General features: G+C 40.0%; 1 protein-coding gene across 6 annotated transcripts in view; it reads right to left on the reverse strand.

The window, feature by feature from the left end:
- Positions 1-25,739, reverse strand: part of LOC102240967 (25-hydroxycholesterol 7-alpha-hydroxylase) — an 82,739-nt gene extending 57,000 nt beyond the window's left edge. For all 6 annotated transcript variants that reach the window (XR_001362273.1, XR_001362272.1, XM_014540389.1 and 3 more), the window contains exons 1-2: positions 25,706-25,739; positions 25,118-25,155 (exon numbers count right to left, since the gene is read on the reverse strand). Coding sequence is in view for 4 of the 6 variants with exons in the window: in XM_014540389.1 (XP_014395875.1) it covers positions 25,118-25,155; positions 25,706-25,717 (50 nt within the window). In the remaining 2 variants the exon portion in view is untranslated. The remainder of the gene's footprint in view (positions 1-25,117; positions 25,156-25,705) is intronic.
- Positions 25,740-27,120: the final 1,381 nt, after the last annotated feature.

The following is a 27,120-nucleotide window of genomic DNA, read 5'->3' on the forward strand; positions in this document are numbered from 1 at the left end:
CCTGATGGGCCCTGTTCTGTGCGTGACAGGGGGGAGCTCCTCAACCCCCTGATTGGCCCTGCTCTGTGCATGACAGGGGGGAGCTCCCCAACCCCCTGATGGGCCCTGCTCTGTGCATGACAGGGGGCAGCGCCCAACCCCCTGATTGGCCCTGCTCTGTGCATGACAGGGGGTGGCGCCGCAACCTCCCCATCGACCCTGCCCCAACCCCCCAATCGGCCCCACCCTGAGCGTGACTGAGGGTGGCATCGCAACCTCCTGATCCGCCTTGCTCTGTGCATGACAGGGGGCGGCACCCCAACTCCCTAATCAGCCCTGCTCTGAGCCTGACCAGGGGCTGCACCTAGGGATTGGGCCTGCCCTCTGCCACCTGGGAGCTTGCCTAAGACAGCAGGTCGTTATCTCCCGAGGGGTCCCAGACTGTGAGAGGGCACAAGTGGGCTGAGGGATAATTCCCCCCCCACCAGTGCACAAATTTTTGTGCACCGGGCCTCTAGTGTATATATAAAATAAATGCAAAAACAAACATCTAGAAGGCTTCAAACCAAACTCCCTACCAAACTTGAAACAGAGATTGGGGGAGTGAAAAGAGGGTGTGAGGAGAAAGGGCTTTTCACATTTTTACTCTAGATACTCCTACTTCAGTTAAATATTTTATAGCAAGATATGCCCTCACATCTCTTAGGTAGTCGCTATTTTAAAGAAATCACAGCTTCATAAAAACTTGTGAGTTACCTTGCGCACAATTGTTCATAGAATTTCAGAGAAGGCAAACACATCCTTCCATTTCATTGAGTTTAGGGTTTGTAAACTATACTCTGAAGCCTTAAGAACTTTCTAGAGTCCCTTTGGGGGAAGGAATGAAGACTGCCGCTGGTGGGCTTCAGACATGGTCACACACACAGTCAGACATACCACCCTGCCATCTCTGGTCTCCAGCTTGGCCTTTCTCTGTTTCACAAATTAGAATTAAATGTAAGATTTTGTGTGAGCAGTGTTTCAGGACTTAGAAATATTTCAGGGCTATTCCACCTCCATTTTGGATTTGTCCCCACAATGACAAGGTGATTTGCCCAAGGCCACACACACCCTAGGGCAGTGATGGTGAACCTAGGACACGCGTGTCAGAGGTGACACGTGAACTCATTTTTTTGGGTTGATTTTTCTTTGTTAAGTGGCATTTAAATATATAAAATAAATATCAAAAATGTAAGTCTTTGTTTTATTATGGTTGCAAATATCAAAAAATTTCTATATGTAACACGGCACCAGAGTTAAGTTAGGGTTTTTCAAAATGCTGACACGCCGAGCTCAAAAGGTTCGCCATCACTGCCCTAGTGGCAGAGTCTAGAACAGTAGGTCTCTCTCCCTCCCTGGTGCCCTGTACCACATGGCCTCTTCATAACCTGGGGGTACCCCACTTCATACGCATGTCACATGCCCCCTTCCTTGGAAATCAGAAGTAGCCAGCAGTAGACGCCAAGTGATGAGCACACCCCAGTCTACACTAGGTTTCCGATTCATTTCTACTTCATTATATATTCATCCTTCAATACTATGTACAGGTGAAATCACTTGAAGTCTCCTGGCTTCCTTTAAGAAGGATAATTTTTGTAGAAAATAACCCGAATAAGTATGCAAAATAAGAAAAAGGTCAGTTTCCACTATTTTCCTCAAGATAAAAAGATTGCCAACCTAATTAATAAAGTACAGTTATCAGAGTCAGTGAATATATAACACTAAAGTCACTAAAGCTATTTTGAGTACAAAATAGCTTAAATGAGTCACCTCCCCACCCAATTAAGAGCTGACCCACAGGATCCAAGAGGATGATAGCTCAAAGGGGGCAGGAGGGCCACTCATTATGCAGGAACCAAACTGCAGAGGGCAAAGGGAAAGCAGCTCACTGGGCTGTGAGGTACTGTCACACAACGAAAAATGGCAATGAAGCAGAGGGAAAGGGGATGGGAGGAGGTAGAAGAGGGTAACAAGGGAATAAATGCTGATGGAAGGAGACATGACTTGGGGTGGTGAACACACAATACAATAGGAGGAGATGTATTATAGAACTGTAACCCTGAAACCTATATAATTTTTATTAACCAATGTTACCCCAATAAATTCAATTAAAAAAGATATGGTAGTTAAAGATACAATAGGAATTCTGAGCCAACAGTCAGGAAATTGTCTAAATTATGCTCTTTCCATTATTCTAAGCATTATTGTATGTACGTATGCGCACATTGCCCATAATTTTTAATAGTATTTTAAGAAGAAATTGTAAGTTATCTCTGAGCCTCCTGGCAATCTTCCTTCATTGTGTCTCTTTACTTCCTTGTGTTTATATCTTGGAAAAAATGCCTCTTGGATTTTTAAGCAGAATGTGACTCTTCATTCGTAAAATAAAAACATATTTGAAAAGTCAAAAAAAGAATGGCAATAAAATGAAACCTGACATAGACAACCAGACTCCCACTAACAACAATCTTTCCTTCTCAGAATTCCTCGTCTGTTGTTTTTTAAATTATGTTAGTATCGCTTATTTTAGCTTTGAATTATACATTGCTCAGTGCTGTGGCTTAATTATTAACTTGTGTGAGATATATCTTTCCATCCAGATCATAAGCATAGGAGGGTAAGGTTGTATCTTAAAGGATATCTGTTAGACTTATACAATGAATTAATTAGTAGGTAGCCAATAGATATTGACATAGATACTGACTACCCACCATGTGCCAAGCACTGTTCTAACGGGTAGAGATACAGAGGTGTGTCAACTTGACTAGGCCATAGTACCAAGTAATCTAGGTGTTGCTGTGAAGGTATTTTGTGAATGAGGTGAACATCTATAAACAATTGACTTTAAGTAAAAGAAATTACCATCAATAATGAGGTTGGCCTTGTCTAATCAGTTGAAGGCCTCGAAAGCAAAACTGAGTTTTCCTTGAGGAAAGTAGAAATTCTGCCTCAAGATTATAGTATCAATTCCTGTCTAACAGTCACCAGCCTGCCATCCTGCCCTATGGATTTTACTAGTAGACTTGATAGCTCCTACAATCCTGTAAGCCAATTAAAAAAATCATATATATACATACATATACTTTACATACATACATATAATATACATTTCACATATATGTCATATATCATAAACATATCATATATACATATCTTATATATGTGTTCTGTTTCTTTAGAGAACCTGGGTTAATACAAGCATTGAACAAGATTCAAGGTTCTATTGTTATGGAACTTAAATTCTTCTAGGGAAAACTAATCACTAATCAAAAGAAATATAGTGAATGACAGGCTATGTAGAAAATAAAGCAAGACAAATATGATTGCAAGTAGCTGGAGAGCTACATTTAGGCTGGGTGGTCTGGGAAGGCTTCTCTGAAGTAGTGGCATTTAAGATGAAACAGGAGTGATAGTCTCATTACTTTTGTGTTTATTCCATAGAGCCTGTTTAAAGTGATTTACATAGTATGCACTCAATTATTTTGAATAAATAATGAGCAGATTAGTAGCATGATTTTATATAAGATTGACCATTCTAATTTTAGGCAACTAAGAAACAAGCTGAGTTTAAGACCTTAATGAAAAGAAAGTCTTTTCTCCAAGCTGCAATTACATCAACTTGGAGCTGGAAGCTCTTGTTTCTGACTTGATTAATGAACGGAGGTGACTGATTAAGTTGTTCTGGGTATGCAATTTCTTTTACCTGCACTAATTTGAAAACAATATAGATATAACACAGTCGGTAGATAAGGTACAAAGCAGAACAAATGCCACTTTCTGACCCCAAACTGCCTCTTCTTGCCTCCTTCTCCTCCTCCTTTCCTTCAAAGCACATAAACACTCGCCCACCATGTGCCCCCTAAACACACACACACACACACACACACACACCATTGAATAATGAGAGTAAACGCAATTGGCCAGATTTTATGGGTTATTTATCAGGGAGAAAAGATCTTGTATTTTTTTTCTCTTCTCTTCTCTTTTCTCTTTTCTTCCTTCCTTCCTTCCTTATCAATTTTATCTGGCCACTTATGTTTACTCTCTTTCTCTTTTCTTCCTTCCTTCCTTTCTTATCAATTTTATCTGGCCACTTATGTTTACTCTCTTCATTATTCAAGGGTGTGTGTGTGTGTGTGTGTGTGTGTATACGTGTGTGTGTAGGGGGCACATGGAGGGGGAAAAGTTGAAATTCTTTCAAACCTTAACCCAAGAGATAACCTTAGCATCCAAGAGCTGTACCTCAAACCAGTGAGGGGAGATCTGACAACCATTTCAGATGGTGCTGTGTGTCCCAGATCCGCCTCTCAAGGAATGCAGACTTGAAGTTTATATTTCTTAGCACAGATAAGCTGACTTCTGAATGTGAGTATATGATACATGTTGTGGCTAAAGACTACATGTATGCAAAAGCTAGGACCATCATCAGCTAGTTTTTTTTTACTAGTGTTTCTTGGATTATCAGATTTCAAGTGATAGGTAAGAACTGGTGTTTAACATTGCTTAAAAATATTCATTCTGGCCAGTTGGGTTTCTTGAGGGTCAAATATGAACAGAGTAGTTATGTTCAAGACTAAAGGCGAGAATGAAAAAAGCAAAAGAGGTCCAATGGCAAAATTACAACATCCATTTCAGAAGCTGTACACAAGAAATACAGGCTCAGTGTCTCTAGTTACATCCCATGAGGTGTTGTTCCTGCCCTCCACCAACTCTAATATAGGAGCCTAGACAAACTACATCTTGTGTGAAGCCATCCAGAACCAGATACTTGGAATGGTGGAGAATAAGATGCTGGCTTCTTTAAAGGTTCAAAAAGTTTCCAGTAAAGGAATCATGTCTTAAATGAACTTAAAGCGGTGGTGACACCTGTTGGGAGGATTTAACTGAGTGAGTTAGGACTGTGCTGTTGGTCCCTTTGCAGTTGTCACTCTGAGACCTCTTTCCTCCCTATCTTGAGTTGTGATTGGGAAAGTGTGAGTAGAAGCTGATGCTTCTGAACAGAGAAGGTACTTTTGGAGCATTTTCCAGCAGGCTCTCATAGGCAGTAGAGGTTGACCAGAGTAGGGAGTGTGTGAGGAGATAAGAGGCAGTGCTAAAGACTTCATTAACGCCTATGCTCTGAGAAACAGATGGAATATTTTGCCCAACAGGCTTGAGCGGGATTTTCATGGTAGCGGGGCCTGGTTTTGGGGTAGGTCCATAGGTGACAGATTTGAACAGCTTCTTGTCAGCAAAGAAGTAGGAAAAGAGAAAGGCCATGATCAGTTCAACAGAAACAACACTTGTACAGAGTCAAGGATCATAGATTTTTAGATTAGAATTGTCCACAGAAATTAGTTTCTCGCCTTTATTAGACCAATGATAAACATCTCACCTGAAGAAATTCCTCCTTTCTTCTGCCATGAGTAGGTACTTACTTCTGTTCTCTAGGTGGAGGCAACCCACATCTATCAATAGGTTCTTGACAGGACACTATCTTTGCAGAACTTGCCCTAGGGCAGTGATGGCGAACCTTTTGAGCTCAGCGTGTCACCATTTTGAAAACCCCTAACTTAACTTGGTGCCGTGTCACATATAGAAATTTTCTGATATTTGCAACCATAGTAAAACAAAGATTTATATATATTTTTAAATATATTTTATTGATTTTTTACAGAGAGGAAGGGAGAAGGATAGAGAGTTAGAAACATCGATGAGAGAGAAACATCAATCAGCTGCCTCCTGCACACCTCCCACTGGGGATGTGTCCACAACCAAGGTACATGCCCTTGACCGGAATCGAACCTGGGACCTTTCAGTCCACAGGCCGACGTTCTATCCACTGAGCCAAACCGGTTAGGGCAAAGATTTATATTTTTGATGTTTATTTTATATATTTAAATGCCATTTAACAAAGAAAAACCAACCAAAAAAATGAGTTCGCGTGTCACCTCTGACACGCTTGTCATAGGTTCGCCATCACTGCCCTAGGGCCTAGTTTTCAATAATATTATAGCAAAAAGACCATTTATAAATAAAATTCTGGTTTTGTTTTGATTTGTTTTGCATTTTATGTGTCAGCTTGCGGAGGTCCCTCCTAGTCACAGCGATTCAAGATATGCACATTAATAATAATAATATTAATAATAACAACGCCAATGGTATGGATTTACATGCAGTAGTTAAAGATACTAGGCTTTTCCCTGTGAACCCAATACTTCTGATGGTCCACTATGTTTACAGCATTCTATGCATCACAGCATAGCCCTGTCCTGCCCCAAACACACACACACACACACACACACACACACACACACACACACACAGCTTAAGCTACCTACCTTGACCTTCCATTTGCTCTAGGCTCTTGGAGTATCTCCAACTTTCATGGGCCCTGGTGTCCCAGACAAGTTTCATGGGGCTGTGTTCTATTCTGATATCCCCTCTCTTGTTTTTAGATAAATCAGCTTGGAAAACACTGTTCTGCATAATGTTTATTCAATTTTTCTAATCCTAACTCTTGACCAAATTCCTCCTGGCCTTCAACTCTGTGCAGGAAGTGAAATGCCCTTGCTATATTTCCCTGTCTGAACTTGATTTCAGATGGCCTCCCACCTCCTCCATCCTCTCTGGGTTCCTTCCCATTGATAACTTTCCACTGTAAATGAGATAATATGTGGTTGAGCATTGACCTATGAACCAGAATGTAGGCGCGCATCCTGTGCTCCCTTGCCCTGGTCTTGGTCCCTTGTCTATCTACTATTAGCACTACAGCTACTTCCTAGGAGTGAGTGTTAACAATACCTGTTTGAATTTCTGCAATTCTTGCCATTGTAAGTCTGGTGTGGAAGCTAAAGCAGAAAGCATAACTCAAACAAACCAGTGTTTTGAACAGAATTGTGACCTGCAAGTAATTCATGATTCTATTAATGGTTTGTTCTTTCCTGCTCTGGGTGAGATATTAGCCACCATTGTGTCTTTAACCATAATAAACGGGCAGATGAGGTGACAGTGGAAACAGGTCCTTGATTAAAAATCAATGCCCTGCAAACCTGCAAATTAGATAATCAGAGTAGATGGGGCAGTTTCTCACAAACATACCAAGGCCATAGACCACACAGACAATAAACAGCACAGGTCTAAAGGATTTGAGATAAGTAATGTTTGGGAAAAGTACACAAATAGCTTTAAAAAGACAATGGGAGCTGATATCCTTCTAAAGTCTTAAAAACAGCAAAAAATATCTGATCCCAAGAACACCAGGCAGCCCACGGGAGCTCCGTTTGGTCCTTCCCTCCTCTACCCCGCCGGGACTAAGCAAAGTTTCACTATCTTGTTGCCAGAGCCAAGAAGTGAATGATCGACACTAATGGGACTTTTAATCTTCAACCTAATTAATTTGTTAAAATTGAGGCTCACTAGGAAGAATCAGCACAAAGGAATTAATTAAAGCAAAGGAATTTTTGCTGGATTGAACAGCTGACTACTGACTATAGCCCTGATATGCACAGAGACAGATATTTTACATTCATTTTCACTTTTCTCTTGTGTGCTTTGCTATTTCCATTTGCAAAAGAGCCTCTTGTGTGCTTTGCTATTGCCATTTGCAAAAAAAGCTGAGTCTGCCCACCTCTGCCATCGGCATGGGCAACACTGCACTGCTATACAGGAGATTTCCTTGTCTGTCACACTATATACCCTTGACCTTGTTGAACCTGGTTTGTCTGGCATATGGCAAGTGTTTGATACATGTTTGCGCAAAGAATGAATGTGTGAATGAGTAAATAATTGTAACTTTAAAAATTGTCGGCAATAAGTGATGGCATTAATGTTCCAGTTTACTTTTCTCGCCTGTGGTTATTCCATGAAAAGAGGCAAAGATAAAACAAAATGGGCATTTTCTTCTTTACAGAAACTAAGCAAACTGATGTTTACAACCTTATGTAGCATGCAGACCTAACTCTGAGCAGATTTTTCTATCAATTCCAGGTACACCTGAAGTGCTATTAATGAAAAATAAAGCAATACCTTTGTTTTGGATCAGAGAGAACAGAAATATTTTTTTATGAGTCAGCTTTGTACAACTTAATATATAGCTATACACAACTATTCAACTATATGTACAGCTGTCTACAAGTATTCAACTACATGCATATCTATGTACAACTATGCAATTATACAATATGTTCAGGAAAGCAATATTTGTAAATTTTATCACAAGTTCCCCTGACTTAATATCATTGCACAATGATCACAACTTAAAGGTTTTTGATGGTTTGGTTGGTTTTTTATAGCTGGAGGTCTTAGCCATGAATAGTAACTAGTAGATAATATTCTGCACAATAACAGTTTCAATCCACTGAGTTTCATAGGCTGCTTGTCTATATTCTTTTTTATTCCTTTAAACTTGGCAGCTTAGGCAACTTTATCTTCAAACTTTAGGATAAATCATATCTCTAAGTAAATAAATAAGAGCGGTAATTCCCAAAGTCACCATAGGGTTTGTTCTTGCACTGACTTTCATTCTTTAACAACTTTTAAAAAAGTATCTACAGCACATCGCCAACAACAGTGCCAGACAATGGACATATGTGTAATGAACAAAACACAGTCTCTTCTCTGAGAGGTCTGTAGCTGATACGGGAAGTAATAAAAACCATATTATTGTACAACGGAGCAGTTGCTATGAGGAGGTGTCTATTGGCAGCGGGAGAGAAGACAGCAGGGACCCTCTTGGGGCAGGGAGGGGGGTGGAGGAGGCATCACAGGACAATGGCACCTTGGAGAGTAAGCAGAATTCAGCAGATGGAGTAGAAGACTGAAGAGAAGGAATCAGCACAAACCAAGCATGGGGGTAGAACTGGTTGTGCGTGGAGAGAGAACACAGGATAGGGCGGAGAAGACAGTCTGATGTCTGGAAACCAGCTAAAAAGATCTAGACCAGACTGGAAAGGCAGTAAGTCATTGAAGGTTTCTGATTAAGGACAGGATTTTCAATCCCAATGGCACCACTGAGAAAAACAGGCAAGAGAGAGGAAAGGTTGGAAAATCCTGGGAAAGCCCCCGGAGCCCCCTGCTGGGTGGCTTCAGTGAACCAGCACCTGAGAGCTGGGCAGTGCAAGCAGCTGCTCTCATGGTCCTTTGCTTCAGTCAGCTGGCATTTCCCAGGGCTCTCAGCTGATTAAAGCAATGCAGCATCTCACCTCTACCTGTAGACCTACTGGGAGAAATCTACACAAACATACCTTGACTTAACAATTGGCAACTCCTTAATTGCAGACCACCAAAGCCAAGGAAATAGATTGTGTCATGATGAAGCTGGGCCAGCAAACAAGCCAGGGAGATAAGAGGGCCAGGGTCAGAATGTGGACAAAGGCGAAGGGGTGGAGAGCTGACTGGTAACATAAGATAGGAAGACCAGTGTCAATGAAGGCAAGGATGGGCAGGTAAGCATGGCAGGTTTAGGCCGACAAGTTACAAAGCCTAGGATGTCAATTAAATCATGGAGTTGCACCAGGATAGAGAAATAACTGAGACCTATACTCTGGGAGCATATAGGTGAGATGGACTGAGGCCAGGGTCTAGATGGGGGTCTGGGTAATGACCACCGAACACTCTAAGGTCTGTCTGAGAAAACCCTGCTTTTATATTCACATGTGGAGGCATGTGGTCAAGTGCGGTGGCTGCACAAGGGCAGGATGGTGGGAGGGGCCCACCCTGGGCACAGGCACTAAGGTTGCACTCTCTGCAGAGAATTGAAAAATAATGACAAACCTACTGAAAGTTTCTGCTCTTTTTTAGTACCGTGAGCCAACAATTCTAAACAATGTTCATGATCAAATACTCATCCTAAACAAATTTTTGTTGATCTAAATTCTAAACAGTTGTTGGGTTTATGAGAATCGGCTAATTTTTGTTACATTTCCTTCATGAACATGGTATTCTGCATGAAAGTTAAATTAGGAGAACTACCAGTTACCCAGCTGTCCCTTCTGACACACCCAGACTCAGTTACACGCAGTTATTTCAAGAGTAAGTTCTAATTTGTTTGAAAGGAGTAAATTAACTTTGAATGTAACTCCTAACCCAGGCATTCTACATAGTCCTTTGTTTAAACAGTAAATTCTAAATAAATCTGATAGCCCAGTGATTGTATGGTGAAGAAACAGAGTCTATGTCACAATTCATTTGATGTAACCCCTAGGGGTTTTTATTTGTGCTTCACAGGTTAAACAATGAATCGATGCAAACTGCAAGGTGTAATATTTTCATTTGATAAATGTTAATTTTAGTTCATACAAGAAATATTTTCTGATTTTGAACAGTATCTATTAAATTGAAATTGATTTTTAATTAATCAAGCAACTAAAATATTAAGAAAATACTTAGTACAGATTGTTACATAATTTATCATTAAATGGCATTGTCATAGAGAGAAAGGAGTATTAAAAATCCCCTCTGGGGCCCTGCTGGTTTGGCTCAGTGGATAGAGCATCGACCTTTGGACTGATGGGTCCCGGTTTGATTCCGGTCAAGGGCACATGCCCGGGTTGTGGGCTTGATCCCAGGTAGGAGGCGGCCAATCAATGATTCTCTCTCATCATTGTGTTTCTATCTCTCCCTCTCCCTTTCTCTCGAAATCAATAAAAAATATTTTTAAAAATCCCTTCTGGATGTTAAATACACTAGTTACAATACTGTTTGAACAAACGTGGCTGAAATGGGGAGTCTGAGAGCAAGAAGTGAGAACATGGCAGCTCCTGAGAGAAACCCAAAATGTTACAGGTCTATGTTCAGACTGAGGGCAGACACATTTTTCCTGCTGAAATTTACCAAAAAAACAAACAAACCTAAAAATGACTTTTTTCTAACACAGCTCCAAGGCCAAGCCTTAGACGTCTGTGACATTTTGTTCTCTTCTGCATGGTGGTGATACATCAGAGGGAGGCCTCTCATAGGACCAAAGTCGCTCAGCAGATAAAAGCTACACTGGCGCTCCTTGAGGGCAGGACTGTATGTTTCATTTCTGACCCTGCCAGTCCTATCACAGTACATGGATCAGCTAAGGTATTGACAGAATGAATAAGCAAATGAATAGATTTCAAGGAAAATGAAGGGCTTCTAGCATAAGAATTCCTGTCTTTCTTAAAATTTATCCAATTAGCTTACTTTGTCTTCAGTTTTATATGCATTCTTTCCTCAGCCCTTCATTAATCAATATTTATTGGTACCTATTCTGTGGTGGCATTATTTTAAGCATCAGAAATATGATCATTGAACAAGCAGTGCTCAGTCCATGGGTAAAGTGCTTCCTGATCACTGAGTTACGTGATCTAACATCTTGTGTGGGACACACCCACGTGCACCTGCCTACACAGGCTAAGCAACCCTGCCAACCACTCAGGAAAAAGGGACTAAATGGAATTCCCCTTTAAATCACACTGAGTGACCAGGGTTTTACACAGTGTGAAGCCATCCAATGCAAAACCTTCAAAGAACCTCTTCCAAGATTTATGATGGGTCTGAAATTGTGTCCTACTAATTATAAGGGACAGTCACATTGGGTTTGGACTCAGAGCTTGTACTCTCGCATTAAATTTACCACCTGGCAGGTAGTACATCCTCAATAAATATTTATTAAATGAATTAATCATATCATATCCATAATGGCTTATTTGTGATATATTAATAATATATAAAATTCTCCATAATATAGTCTCTATTGCAACTTGATCTCTCTTACACTCTTCACTCAGTCTTAAATGGTCATTCACGCCCGTTTTCTTTGACTAGTTCACTGCATTAAACACTGCTTTCCCCACACAGGCTTGCAATTTAAATATGCTAGCAGAAATTCCTATTAATTCCATTCCAAGTATTTGCACAGAACTGATCCACCATAGCCGTCTGCTAATGATGCATCTGTCATTTTATTGACACCCCTAAACAGCTTTATTCTCTTTTCTAATTAAGAGACAAAACTGGTATTGTCAGCTGATGAACCGACATTTGGGAGCTTTTGTTCTAATGTAGAAGGCGGCGCATTATGATGCTCAAACAAAAACTCAGGAATGTTAACAGAAAAGCCCACCAGACAAAATACATTTACATGTACAATTTGAATGAAGCTTGTGATAAGCCCAATACACATACAATATTTTGAGTTATGGGGGGGGGGAATACATACACTCACAGCAAAATACATTTAAAAAGGGGGTGTTTCCTCCCGCCCTAACTGGCCACTGAAATTCAGAACAAAGGCGTCTCCTGGGCTCACCGGACAATCACAAACCCTAAGGAAAAAAGTAAACCTTCTTAAAGCTGACCAAAATGATCTGCTGGGAAATGTTGTCATAGACATAACAGTAACGTTGAAATAATAGCTAAATAAGAACTAAGAGTTCTTAGAGAAAAATGACAGAAATGAGGCAAACAGCACATTTTTAAGGGCTTTTTTTTTTTTTAAAAAGCAACGATTTCCTGATGATTACATTAGCCAATTGCCAGAAAAATGACAATTCCGTACGAGTACAGGACTAACAGCTCACCAGAACGTTCTCAAGCAACTGAGGAGGACAAGCTGTAAAGGCTCTATCACCATCACATTAAAAATCTAATCTAAAATCAGAGCATGTCAGGAAATTAAGGATTCATCCAAATATTCCCAAAGGAATGCATAAGATGGAAACACACTCCTTGATTTCTTTACACAGAAATGTACTGTAAACTTTTATGCGCTGAAAGGAATGCATAAGATGGAAACATATTCTCCTTGATTTCTTTACACAGAAATGTACTGTAAACTTAACTATAAAATATGGTCTGTCAGATGAGCTCATTGTTAAAAGCAGCTAGCATACATGTTGGCACACAGTAAGTGTTTGATAATGTTAGCTGTTCTTATTATCGTTATTATTATTGGGATGTCAGAATCAGCTCATTGCCTTTCATGGTTCCTTCCCCCAAGGTTTAAAGGAACCCTAGAAGGATTTCTTGTGCCTAAGCCATATACTTCCAGCTAATTCTGTCTCTACCTTCCTTTCTGGATATTTTTTGCTCTGGTTTGGCACTCTAGTTCCAACCTCTGATCTACCTAAATTCTCCCCCTCTGCCTAAATGCTTAGGACTGAAGGTTTGAACTGTATGTCTTGCTTTTACTGTTCATTTCACCCCAACTCTGTCTTTCAGGTCACTCTCAATCTCAGGAACTATGGGCAAAATCTCCCCCACAGTCCAGGGCTACGCTCAAATTCCAGCTTGTGGAGAAGCAGAGCTCAGGTATGCTACAGATGAATATCATTTCATTAAGTCTGCTCTCAGCCTGCATCAAGGTTGAGAGCCCACCATCGGCTTAGCTACTATACGCCCCTAAAACAGTCAGATCTTAGTCTTCTGCTTAAAGACGCTTCTAGGGTTCTTGTGGTGACTAGTCTAGCAGCATTTGCTCAGCATCAATTCTCTATCCCAAGGAAAGTCAGAACAGAAGAAGGTATATCCCGATTAAAAACACAAACTCCTTCTGTGACAACAAAACCAACTTCTTAGTTACAAATAAGATGCTGGCTCATTTGCTGGGATGCAGTAGACACCCATGGGATCCAGTAACCACCATCCTCACGGGAGCTGCCATGTGCAATATGACCCAGGTTTTAGTTGATTGGTCCAGGGTGGGTATCTCACTCATGCTGAGCCAAGCTGAGCCCTTTGGACAAGCCAAGAGGTGGGGCGCATGTGGTGATATTCAGAGGAAAGCAGAACAGTGTCAACAGTCAGTATGTGGTCGCACAGCTGCTGCTGGGGATGACTGTTCTCTCCATAGAGAAATAAAGAGGGAAATGAAGAGGTACAGAATATACGGTGATAACCGGGTCTGTATGCAAACATAACTGATGTCTCAGGAGGGATCCTATCCATATGTTATGAGTCCTGGATAGACCTTTTCATATCCCAAGAAATCAGAACTGTTATATTATCAGAACTTGGGAAAGCTGCTTTTGTTAAAGAGTAAAGTGATATATACTCAAAGCCATTATATAGACACATGTGTGTATGTCTGTCTATTTATCTATCATCTATATGTCTGTATCTATCTATCATCTATCTATTCTATCTATCTATCTATCTATCTCAGAAAGAGAGAGAGAAGCAAAGAGATTGTGATGCTAGTTTCTGAAAAGGAAGAGAACATAATGGCAATTGGACAAGGAACACTTTGTAAAGTATATGATTGTCTAACCACTATGCTGTGCACCTGAAACTTATACAAAATAATACTGAATGTAAACTATAACTGAAAAATAAAATTTAAAAAGTGCATATAGTTGCATTTCTATGACGATCCTTATATGTATTTAGTTTTAGGGGGCAGGAAAGTTAGAGTTGATGGTTCATAGACCTGTGAAACATTCATAACTTTTTTTGTTGTTGAACTTCAACTTCATTAAGATAGTAAAACTAGACTGTCTGCTTTCTTTACAGAGAGAAAGGGAGAGGGATAGAGAGTTAGAAACATTGATGAGAGAGAAACATCAATTTAGCTGCCTCCTGCACACTCCCTACTGGGGATGTGCCCGCAACCAAGGTATATGCCCTTGACCGGAATAGAACCTGGGACCCTTCAGTCCGCAGGCTAATGCTCTAACCACTGAGACAAACCAGTTAGGGCTAGACTGTCTACTTTCCTCATGCATGCATTCATTCATTCAACAGCCAGCGTGAAGGATAAAGGGCTGACCAAACACAGTCTCTGCTTTGGATGGAGATTCCTGACTTATGGAAGTCGATAGATAGAGATTTCTTCTGTCATTGCTACTTCACTGACCAGGGACTAGGGTTCACTAACAGGAAACAGTGAGGAAGCCCTTTGTAAAAGGAAGAGATTGTGAGGCTATAAATATATAGCCCAACTTAAGCAAACATTTGTTAGTCTTGACCGCCTTAGGTGGTTCCCGAAATCCCCAAACTAAGCAGGCGTCCTTCCCTGGGATGTGTGCTATGTAGACAGGTGGAAACAACCGTGCACATATTTTCTTGCTTTTGAAAATACTTTCTGTTGCTATCACTTAAATATGCTTCCTTAAAAAAACCATGTGAGGCAAAAAGGCTCAACTCCATGAATGCTAGCAGAGATGGCTCAGTTCTTTTTAATAGAAATTGTTGTGCTTTTCAACTTTTTTCTTGCTTTCTAATTTCTACTTCTATTTAACTTTTATTTTATTCTCAAGGCAACAGAAAACCTCCCCCCTGCAGTATAGTAGATTTTATCCCCCATTAAAAAGCAAATAAAAAAACAACAACTCTTTCCCCTCAAACAGTTCTATATCCAGACCTTCATTTTCCTCTCCAATGTTGTACATGCCAACCAGTTGAGCCTTCCTTTTGAATGAAGTCTTATTTTCCTCAGATGTTCCTTTGGGCTAACCCCACTGAGAAGCTGGTCTTTTCTCTTGTCTTCTTATCAGAGAAAAAAGTGACAGTCCCTGCCCGACCCAGGTCTGTGAATGGAGGAGGAAATTACCAAATTTTCTACTTTATTTAAATTAAAAACATAAAATCAAACCTGTGTCCTGCAGCACTGGGGCATTGTTTTATTTAAAATATAGAAGTTTCTATGATTGATAAGAATCACAATAAACCAATGCACGGGCCTGTTGAAAATTAAAAACACAGCCCTAGCTGGTTTGGCTCAGTGGATAGAGTGTCGGACTGTGGACTGAAGGGTCCCAGGTTCGATTCCAGTCAAGGGCACATGCCCGGGTTGCGGACTCGATCCCCAGTTGGGGGCATGCAGGAGGCAGCCGATCAATGATTCTCTCTCATCATTGATGTTTCCATCTTTCTCTCCCTCTCCCTTCCTCTCTGAAATCAATAAAAATATATTTTTAAAAAGAAAATTAAAAACACAGAAAATAAAGGTGTCGACAGTTGTCAGTGACACAAATTTCCACTGCTTTAGCCAGAAATGTGGTTCTAATAAAGCACATTCTATGGAAATAAAAAGACACAGATGATCCTGACTATTACATGCTTTCACTTTTCCTGAGCTTTTAAAATTGAAATTAAAATTTGAAGCAATACTTAATGATGCTATGTTACCTTTGTGAGTAAGGTTTTCTCCAGCATCCTCCACTCCCACTTTCCACAGTGTGCTCATGCCATTTTAAACTCTGCACGACTGCAGTCAACGCCACTCAGGTCCACTCTATTTGTACCTGCCTCCAAGCCCAAACTACCCTCTTTGTGACCCAGGTGTCACCCAACATCCACCCCACACACAAAATCTCCCTTTTAGTGGAAATTATTTCAATTGTTTGGAAAATTGTTTGAATTAAACTGCCTTCATTTTTGTCTCCTGGTTAATTCAGAAATGCATAATAATACCAAGCAAAATTACTCCTAGATGTTTCTCTAAAGAAGATACACAAATGACGAATAAGCACAGGCAAAGATGTTCGATCAGATGTTCGATATCATTGGTCATTAGAGAAATGCAAATCAAAAGCATGATGAGATATCATTTTATGGAAACTGGTTGATCCTCAAAAGGTTAAACGCAAAGTTATCATATGACCCATCAATTCCACTCCTAGGTATACCCAAGAGAAATAAAAACATACCTCCATGCAAAAACATACACATAAATGTTCATATCAGCATTATTCACTTTAGTCAAAAAGTAAAAGTAATCCAAAAGTTCATCAACTGATGAATGGATAGAGCAATGTGGTATATCCACACAAGGGCATATTAGTCACCCATAAACAGGAATGAAGCACAGATACATGCTACCACATGGGTGGACCTTAAAAACATTATGCTAAGTAAAAGAAGCTGGACACAAAAGGTCATATATTGTATGATTCAATTTATACAAAATACCTAGAATAGGCAGGGTCCTAAGTTCATAGAGATAGGAAGTAGATTAGCAATTACCTAGGAATGAGGGGACGGAGAATTGGGGATGACTGATCACAGAGTATCTTTTGGGGACAAATGAAAATGTTCCAGAATTAGATAGTGCTGTTGGTTGCACAACCTTCTGAATATACTAAAATCTGATGAATTGTACACCTTTAAAAGGTGAATGTTATGGTATGTAAATTACATCACAATTTAAAAAATAAATAAATTCACCCCACCCCATTCTATAGCATCTAAAAATATGTGGCATATAACAGATGCTCCAGAAATGTAAATTTTTCTTTAAAAATGTACTCCTTGGATAATTCAAAGTTTCTTCAAGTATTTTTCAAGTGTGTGTTACTCTGCATAGCTGGGAAAACAGCTCCACCTGCTTTCAGCATTGTGAAAGGAGTAGTAAATAATGAAAGCCTCACTCGTTCATGGTAGGTCTTTTAGAATAACTCTCACATTTCACTAGATCTACCTAAGGTCGTCCGCAAGATTCTCCAGCGTGAGGTATCTGCTAACTGAAGCTGGTAGCGCAGGGAATGGAGACAGGGCACGCTGGTTCAATGGACATAACCCGCTGCAGGTCACATCCCCCTTCCCAGCCATCTCATCCCATATCACAACAGGGACAAGTACATTTAGTCCCAGATAACTATACTCAGCCATCGTTCCTTCTGCTGTCTGGGCCTGACTCAGGGAGAGCCATGGTGATCATATAGATGTCTGCACCTGAAATCCCACATTCAAGCTGGATCACTGTGCCTGGGACAGTTCTGCAGCCACTCCTGCAAGAACACTGTGCCCTTCCATAGCTACCACGCTCCCAGCAAAGCTTGAGAGACTTGGGTGCCTGTAGTGACTGCAATGAACATGTGAAAAGCATTTAAAACTAGCTTCCTGTGAAGCGCTTCCACTTTCCAGGCCCCTCTTCATTCTTTCTTTCCTCCCTTCCTTTCCTTCTTAAAATTCACTTATTTATTTTGTAATAAATACTTATTTTTATAAACTATATGCCAGACCTAATACTAGACATTGAGGATACACTAAATGAAATTCCACACCTACAAGGAATTTACACTTTGTTTAAAACGCACCACTCCCAGTAAACTTTCCTGGATCCAACTTTTGCTGAAGTGCAGGTTTCTGGAGTCCTGGTTTTCTAGGCACTGGGCGCTAAAAACCTGTTCATTTAAAAATAAATTCTGAGATATTGGTAATTAAGTTAAAAAGCCTTTCATTTCTCTCCTAGTGTTACATTGGTTTTATAAAAATAGCTATGTACATTTTTTTTACCTTTAAAAATATTCTTATTTGTTTCCAAATATGCTGCATCCCTTTGAGATAAATTCTCTAAAATACATATGAACATCAAGCTTTAAAATATAAGTTGCCCTGGTTGTGTGGCTCAGTTGGTTGGAGCATAGTCCCATACACCAAAAAGTTGAGGGTTCGATTCTCTCTCACACTGATGTTTCTCTCTCTCTAATATATATATCCTTGGGATTATATATACATATACATATATACACACATATGTGTATATGTACATATATGTATCTATGTATCTATGTATAAACATATGTATAATATATATATCCTTGGGATTATTTATATATATATATATATAGAGAGAGAGAGAGAGAGAGAGAGTCCTACCAAAGCACATTACTTAAGAAATAATGAAGTAAATACTTATATACACTCAAAATACTCATAACTGAATTCAATCTTAGTTTTAGAATTTCTTTAAAGAGGAGGGAAAATTAATAATTGAATGCCCTGACAATGCACCCACACACATAGCTCTGCTTTATTGACAGGAACCATGAGGACCTAGCTTATACACTAACACAAATAGACAGAGATATTATTATCCCCCAAATCATGAAAAGCATAATACATTCCTTCCTCCCTGCTATTATTTATTAATTACATCAGTCCATGTTGAAATAGTCATTGTCTCTATTGATTATACCCAACCCTAATTGAGTAATGTCTAGCAGAAGAATTATTTGATTCTGAGTTTCAACTGGCATCTCCACTCTTGGAAAATGCCTCAAGTTAATTGCAATTATGTTCTTACTATCTTAAAATATATATTTGCTTCATAAATAAGGAGAAATAGATCTTGATGTAATACTCTTTTTTTCTAATTCTAAAAAGAGTCCCAACACTAAATATTCTTTAAAATAAAACCAACTATTCAACACCATCGTATTTCCCATGTTTAGGATAAAATGTACCATTCAAAAAGTAATGAACACTAATCACCAAGGAGAAAACACCAACCAGAAGGAATATATGCACCCCTATGTTCATAGTGGCATTATTTTCAATAGCCAAGATCTGGAAACAGCCAAAGTGCCCATCAATACGTGAGTGGGTAAAAAAGCTGTGGTACATTTACACAATGGAATACTATGCAGCTATAAAAATGAAGGAACTCTTACCCTTTTTTGACAGCATGGATAGACCTGGAGATTATTATGCTAATCAAAATAAGACAGTCAGATAAAGACAAATACCATATGATCTCACATATTTATATTATATTGTTATATTTGGAATATAATGAACAAAATAAACTAATGAACAAAATAGAACCGGAGACATGGATACATAGAATAGACTGACAGATATCAGTGAGGAGGTGGGTGGGACAGACAGAATGAAAGAAGGTGAAGAAAATAGCCAAAGAACATATATGCATAGCCTTGGACACAGACAACAAGTGGTGAGGGCCAGAGGGATGGGAGGGTGGGATCTGGACGGAGATGGGCAAAGAGGGGGAGATGGGGACATCTGTAATAGTGTCAACAATAAAAAAAAGTAGTGAACAAATCCAGATGTTATGCATTTGAGGAGTTATAGAGCTAAGCTTATTTGTAGCCTATTTTCAAGTCAAGAAACTATAAAAGGCCCTTTTTCTGCTTAGAAAATTATGGTTAAACACAGGGCACATACACACACAAACACCAATAAAAAGCCTATGTTCTATTCTTTCCCATATTTAAAGAAATAACATGCATTTTCAATAACACATATGTTGAGCTGTGGTTGAAGAACTATTTGAGACTTGTTCTACTGAAAATGAACATATTAAAAAATTGGACACTGAAGAGATTGTTTTTCAAGGAAGATTGTGTTTCTCCATTAGCTGGAACCACTTCTCCTATTCACTCCACTGTGGGATGTGGATACAAATATCCCCAGGCATTCACTTTCTGCCAGGACATTCTTGGGGTTTAAGCATGCACATAAGCAATTAGTTTTATGCCTTCCAGTAAGAAATGGAACTAAATACTCACGCTATGAAGGGATTACACATGTGTCACTGTGCACAAAATTCACCACTCTATCCCCCCTCCTGGTTTATTGAACAATTCAGTGCTTTGGGATGGAGCAGATAGCTCCAGGAGTAAATGCTGTTGAGGGCTAGGGGTGGAGGCAGTTCAGCAATGAGAGCGAGAAAAGTCATATAAATCGTTAATTATTATTTAAACATTCCACATCGATATCCATAACTTCTAAATTGACATACACATTTGTCAAAGTTGTATTCTTTACCAAAAAGTATAAATGCCCAATTTATCAACACTAATTCAACCCTCAAATAGGTCATAGAGTTTGGGGAAGTTAAATTGGCTTAGTGCCTATAGCAGAAAATGACATATAAGCTCTTCCAAAAGCTCTGAAATAAAGACAGAGGAAGCCAAATGGATATCCACTTGTCCTATTTTGACTCCTATTTTGACCGCTGTCAAAGGATACAGACTGCCAGAAAAGCAAGGGTCCCACTGCCACATGCCCCCAACATATATATAAACAGGCACCAATATAAACATATGGTTGTGATGGCAACTGAGGTGGGGAACAGTGGTAATTACAGTTGGGATGTGGATGGCCTCCTAAGTCCTTTTCAAGTCTACATGCAATAGGCTTGTTCTGCTCACCAGGAATTCCCAAGTGCCTGAGACATAGTAGGTGTAGAAAAGAAAACATTAAACAAAATAGTAATGGTACAAAATTGCCCTCCACTTCAGTGCACCCTGAGAAACGAACAAGTCTTCCTCTAGCACCGGCAGACTTGGGATCATCAAAGCCTTAAGACTAGACAGGCCCTTACTGCTCCCCAGTCTATGCTCCCCCACCTACAGAAGAGGCAAGTGACTATTGCACTAAGCGGCAGGGCCAGAGCAAGCCTCATGCCTCATAACTTTTAGGTCAGGTGCCTTCTCCACCAACTCCTCAATACTGACCACACTTATCACAGAATTTCTGGGAACACCCAAAGGGCTGTACTTTCTGACATACCTAGAATGTGTTTACATTGGAAGGTACAGAGTACAGATATGTAGGGTCTACCTGAAGTAATGAATCACTCAGCATTAATCTAGTGTCCTCTGTGGGCAAAACATTATTAGAAAAGAAACTCACAGATGAAGTAAAGAGGAAGGATAATGGAAAAGAATACACAATACACTGACAATAGGTGCCTGCCTAAAATAGCCCCAAGACTATCAACCTTCCATTGCTTCTGATTCCATTCTCATGAAGCAGCCTCTAGAAGACCAGTGTGATCTCCAGTTACCTGGATGTCTGCAAAGGGATGTCCTGGTTAGGATATACAAGTATTTTTGCCTCTCAAAGAGTCCATCCCAATTACCCTATATAATACAAGCCCAGTGACCTAACGGCTGAAAGACCAGAACGACCAGAATGACTGCTTGACCAGTCGCTATGACACACACTGACCACCAGGGGGCATATGATCAACAGAGGAGCTGCCCCCTGGTGATCAGTGTGTGCCCACAGTGGGAGCGCCGCTTGGCTGACCGGGATGAGCGGTGCTCCCACAGTGGGCCGATCCCCGCAGGCCATGCCCCCCACCAGTGCATGAATCCCGTGCACCGGGCCTCTGGTAAATTAATAAGTGGGCATTCTCATTTAACCACGTCTCTTGTGAGACTGTAAGTGAGCATCAGCCCACAGGAAGATAATCTGTAGTCACGGATAAAGTCAGATGTTCGTACTAAAGAATGGAGTTCATCAGAACCAGAACCAGGCCCTGGAACAGAGGGCTGGAGCCAAAGCCACACTCTGGCTTGCCAGACATTTCCCTCAACATCGCTAGCTCAGCTTTCTCAAAGAGCGACAGAAATGGGCCGGGGACATTTCAAAGAATGTCTTAGTGGAGTGAAGGGAGAGAGCAGAAGCTGGGTCACAGCTATTTTTGCCCGGTGTAAGGGCAAAAATAAAGTCAAGCTGGTTTTCTGCAACTTCTCTATCACACTGCATACACCTTCAAAGACAGCAGAAGAAGGAATAAAGTGTCCTGAAGCTATTCCCACACCCTGTATAATTAGCTGTATTTTTCACAAGAGCAAGAGACCCAGATTTTTTTTTCATTGCCTCTGTGTACCGGGCACCAAGTACTGGACTGGTGGTTTCGTGATGTGTGCTCAATAAATATTTGAATGGATGGATGTGTGAATGAATGAGTGAATGAGGTTCCATAATTCTTCTAACCTGTTCCACAATTCTTCTAATCTGTTCTCAAGCACAAGTGACTCTTCCAGGGACTAACACAGACTTTTATAGTTTATTGGGGTGACAGATACTTTTCCATTTCCATAACTTCATATTTAGATTCAAGTTGTTTAGACCTGTCTCTCCAGGGATTGAAGAGGCTGATCAGGACAGCCTTGAGACCTCCTCTTCTTTGCTCCAAGGGTAATGACCTTGTGCAGTCATGCAATCACTGCTCTCCAAAGGAGGCCACATTATGACCGTTCATGGAGCATAACCAGGAGGATCAAGTATTGTCATGCAGAAATCCGAGGTTAGAGGCCTGACTGTGGCTCTAGGGAGACAGCTGAGTGTCAAGGGCTTGGGCATGTATGTACATGTGTGTGTGTAGTAGGGGGGGGGGGAGTGAGGGGCACTGAGCCTTCTGAGGCAGGACTCCCTTTTATCCAGACAAGCAAGCTCCGCACCACAGCATTGCTTAACATCACTGGGCAAGTGAGGCTAAATCTTAGAGATGGTACTTAAAAGCTTCCTCTTTAAAAACAAGAATAAAAACCATTATACAGCCCTGACTGGTTTGGCTCAGTGGATGGAGTGTCAGCCTGGGGACTGAACGGTCCCAGGTTTGATTCCAGTCAAGGGCATGTACCTTGGTTGCGGGCACATCGCCAGTGGGAACTGTGCAGGAGGCAGCTGATCGATGTTTCTCTCTCATCGATGTTTCTTACTCTCTAACCTTCTCCCTTCTTCTCTGTAAAAAATCAATAAAATATGTTTTTTTTAAAAAACCATTATACACTTAAAGGTATGGATAGACTGGGGCTGGAGTGAGAAAAGACCATAACATATACATTGGATGGGTTAACAATGAATTTAGACTGTATATTTCAAGAGAGTTCATGAAGATAACTGTTTGATTAAGAAAAATAAAGAATAATGCCATACACATACATACATTTACATAGTTACACATGCATGTGTCTATAAGAGGGGTGGGGAAACTTTTTTTCTGCCAAGGGCCATTTGGATATTTATAACATCATTCTCGGGCCACACAAAATTATCAACTTAAAAATTAGCCTGCTTTCAACAATAAAGATTTTTTTAAAAATTAGCCTGCTATATTTGGTCAAACATTTAATTAACTCACTCCTAAAGCCTCGGCAGGGCCAGACCAAATGATTTTTCGGGCTTTATACGGCCCACAGGCCAGCCGTTCCCCACCCCTGTTTGTAACATGCCTGATGGCTTTCAAAGCCCACTGGCTAATGGACCTGGTGCTCCCAGTAATCCTGAGAAAGAGAGAGAGGGGGTAGTCTTCCCACTTTAAGAAGAGAAAACTAAGGTCTAAAGTGATTTGCTGAAGGCCAGATGGCTAGTTAAATATGACAAGATGATGACTAGGTCTCTTGATTCACAGACCAGTGTGTTTGTTTAGTTAATCTATCCTCAATGTGTGTTGAGGCTTGGGAGGCAAAATTACCATCAGCTCCATTTCAAAAGGGCAACTAAAAAGAAAGAAAAAAATAAGGCAATGTGTTCAATTATTTTACTGAGCTCTCCAGATTCTTTACCTATTGAATATTTCATGAACAAGGAGCCCCCCTTCAATTGCTTCATTCCTGCCCCAAACTCCTAAGACAAAAATAATTTAATTTTGAACCTTTTGTAGTGTGAGGTGATTAGAAAATATCATCTTCAACAAACTTTAATTATCTGCTCAGGGTCAAACATTTGGAACCTTATTTTCATTAAACTGGCACTATCATCAACTCTGCTTTTTATTTTTTAATACAGCTCTTTTTATATTTATCCCTGCCCTATACTCAGCTCAGAAGCAGAACCTTCCAACTCCTCCCTTGGTTCAGATGAAGGAGAATAAGGAGTTCTGATATAGTTGCTGTTCCGCATGTATTAGTCTGAAAAGCAATGCCGCCTAGTCTCTGGTTGGATTGTTAGGAAGGTATGGAACTTTGATGAAAACTGAGAATGCCATGAGGCCACAGCAATGCCAATGCGGCCTGCAGACTGGGTCCGTGCTGGACCGCAAAGAGACCCGGAAAATGAAAGGACGTGTTCAGGAACTCTTACAGCAATTTCACAGAGAAGTTTGATGTCTGCTGAATATATTAAAAAACGAGGTAGTATTTCAAATGCTTTTTATTTCACTTTTCTCAGCATTTATTTTTAGTGTATTTTGCACAAGTATTGACCCGCAACAAATTGGAAAAGGAATAAAAGGACTGCTCCATTGCCACAGATAGTTGAGAAGCACTGTGCTAGGCAACTCCACCAAGCCTCTGAGTCAGATGTTATTGGGAGGGATATAAAGATTTCCTAGAAAATCAAAGATACCTACATCTCAATGAGAGAACAAAAGGTAAATATAAAGACATATCTGTTTGTGCAGCCACTAAAGACAGGGAAAGCAGTATGGAGTTTCCTCAAAAAATTAAAAATGGATCTGTCTTATGGCCCAGCGATTCCACTTCTGGGGATTTATACGAAGAAACCCAAAACGCTAATTTGAAAGAGTATATGTACCCCATTGCAGCATTATTTACAATAGGCAAGACATGAAAGCAACCCAAGTGCCCATCAATAGACAAGTGGATAAAAAAAGCTGTGGTACATATATACAATGGAAAATTACCTGAACATTAAAATGATGAAATCTTACCATTTGTTACAGCATGGATGCACCAAGAGGGTAGTATGCTAAGTGAAATAAGTTAGTCAGAGAAAGACAAATACAATATAGTTTCACTTATATGTGGAATCTAACAAACAAAATAAATGAACAACAAAATTGAAACAGACTCATAGACACAGAGAGAGAACTGATGGTTGCCAGAGGGGAAGGGAATTGGGGGGCTGGGTGAAAAGAAGTGAGGGGACTGAGAAGCACAAGTTGATAGTTACAAAATAGCCACGGGGAAGTAAGTAAAGCATAGGAATTATAATCAATAATATTGCAATAGCTATTCATGGTGCCAGTTGTGTCCTGGAAATATCAAGGGGAACACTATGAAACATACATGGTAGTCTAACTACTAAACTGTACACCTGAAACCCATACAAGATAAAATTGCTAAAAACAATAATTAAAAATATATAAATAGATGGTGGGGGAAAAAGTAGGTTTAAAGCTCTGAGTATGTGAAACTATTCTTGTATTATTATTTATTAATGATCGTGTTATTTTCCATATGAACAACTATACACCTCCTTTTGCCCCTCCCTGTATATCTCTGTAGTAACCACGTACATTTTCAAGCATCCATTGTGTTGGGGTCCTCCGGCTAACGTTTGCACACCTGGGTAATGAGAAGCAAACATGCAGAAATGGGTGAAGTCAAATGTCAATCATGTGTCAGGTACGATATAAGGCGAACCCAAGATTCCTGATTGACAACAGGGCAGTTTACACTCGAACTCTATCAGTAATGCTGCCGACTGAAACCAGCCACGCGGAGAAAGGAATGGCTGGGCCTGCCCTCCCTCTGCTTTCTGGGAGGTGGGGTGGTAGGAGCAGGTGGTTTCAGTTCAGCTCCTCATTTGTAAACTGGCTCTGCGAACACAGACACGCAAAGCCACTTGTTCGGCGGTCTCAGAAGACGGGCTAAGGACTGACCGGACATGAGACACAATTACCCTCTCACCCTAGAAGGAGGTCCCTGCAGGTTAGGGGTGATGGATATCAGTAGGTCAGGATGAAAACAGCCAGCGGCAGCTGCTGCCTATGTGGGGAGGACGGGAGGGAGCAAGAGAAGGTTTTCATTTTCGGATCACTTCTTTCACCAGTACTGAAATTAACTTAAGAAAAGTAGTGATCAGGTTACCACTAATATATTTTCTTTAATCCCTCATGTTCTTTTAGATTGTTAAATTTCTGTCATTTTGGAGGAAGCATTTTAAGTTATCATCTTTTGAAAGTTGTACTTAAAAGAACAAAATAAAATATGATGGAAAATTCCTTTTTGTTGGGGTGGGGGGGATAGTAGACCTAATGACATTGAGTTTGATTACCTTGATATTTTGTAGGCATGTAATTTCATGGGCAGACAATGGATGTGTTATCAACACTCCCAACAGTCTATATTTCCTGTTCTCCTGGGTTTCTTCGGCATTTGTGACAATGCAGACTCCCTCTAGTGGCCAAAATAATATATGTAAATCCACAGGTTTGTTAAAAAAGGTTATGTTTGTGATCCATCTATTTTTAAAAAGAAAATATTTTTTTGATATGTTTTCCTTTTGGGAGTACTTCAAACAAGGTAATTATATATACATCAAAAATATGCAAATTCTTTCAGTGTGTATAGTAAATGTTATATTTAGTAATAATTCTTGTAATTGATTAGACACTACTACATCATCCTGAATGTGTAATAGTAAACGTTCAGAACAAAGAATTGTTGCCAAATTTCTTAATAGAACCATGATAATTCTTTACCAACACTAGCGCTTAACATTTGGGTGATGGGATTTCCACAGACAGGTATCACCAGTCCTAAAAGAGAATCCTTATGACCTGATGCTTACAACAAAGGCTTTATCAAACATAACAGATGAGTATCCTTTAAAGTGAAATGATCAATTCCTACAATATGAGAACTAAAAGTCCTGGTTAAAAGAAATAATATAAGTGTAAATTCTATAAACTGCCAAATAAAGCAAAAG

This window comes from Myotis brandtii, unplaced genomic scaffold (genome assembly GCF_000412655.1).
Source record: "Myotis brandtii unplaced genomic scaffold, ASM41265v1 scaffold1053, whole genome shotgun sequence".
NCBI classification, from domain to species: Eukaryota; Metazoa; Chordata; class Mammalia; order Chiroptera; family Vespertilionidae; genus Myotis; species Myotis brandtii.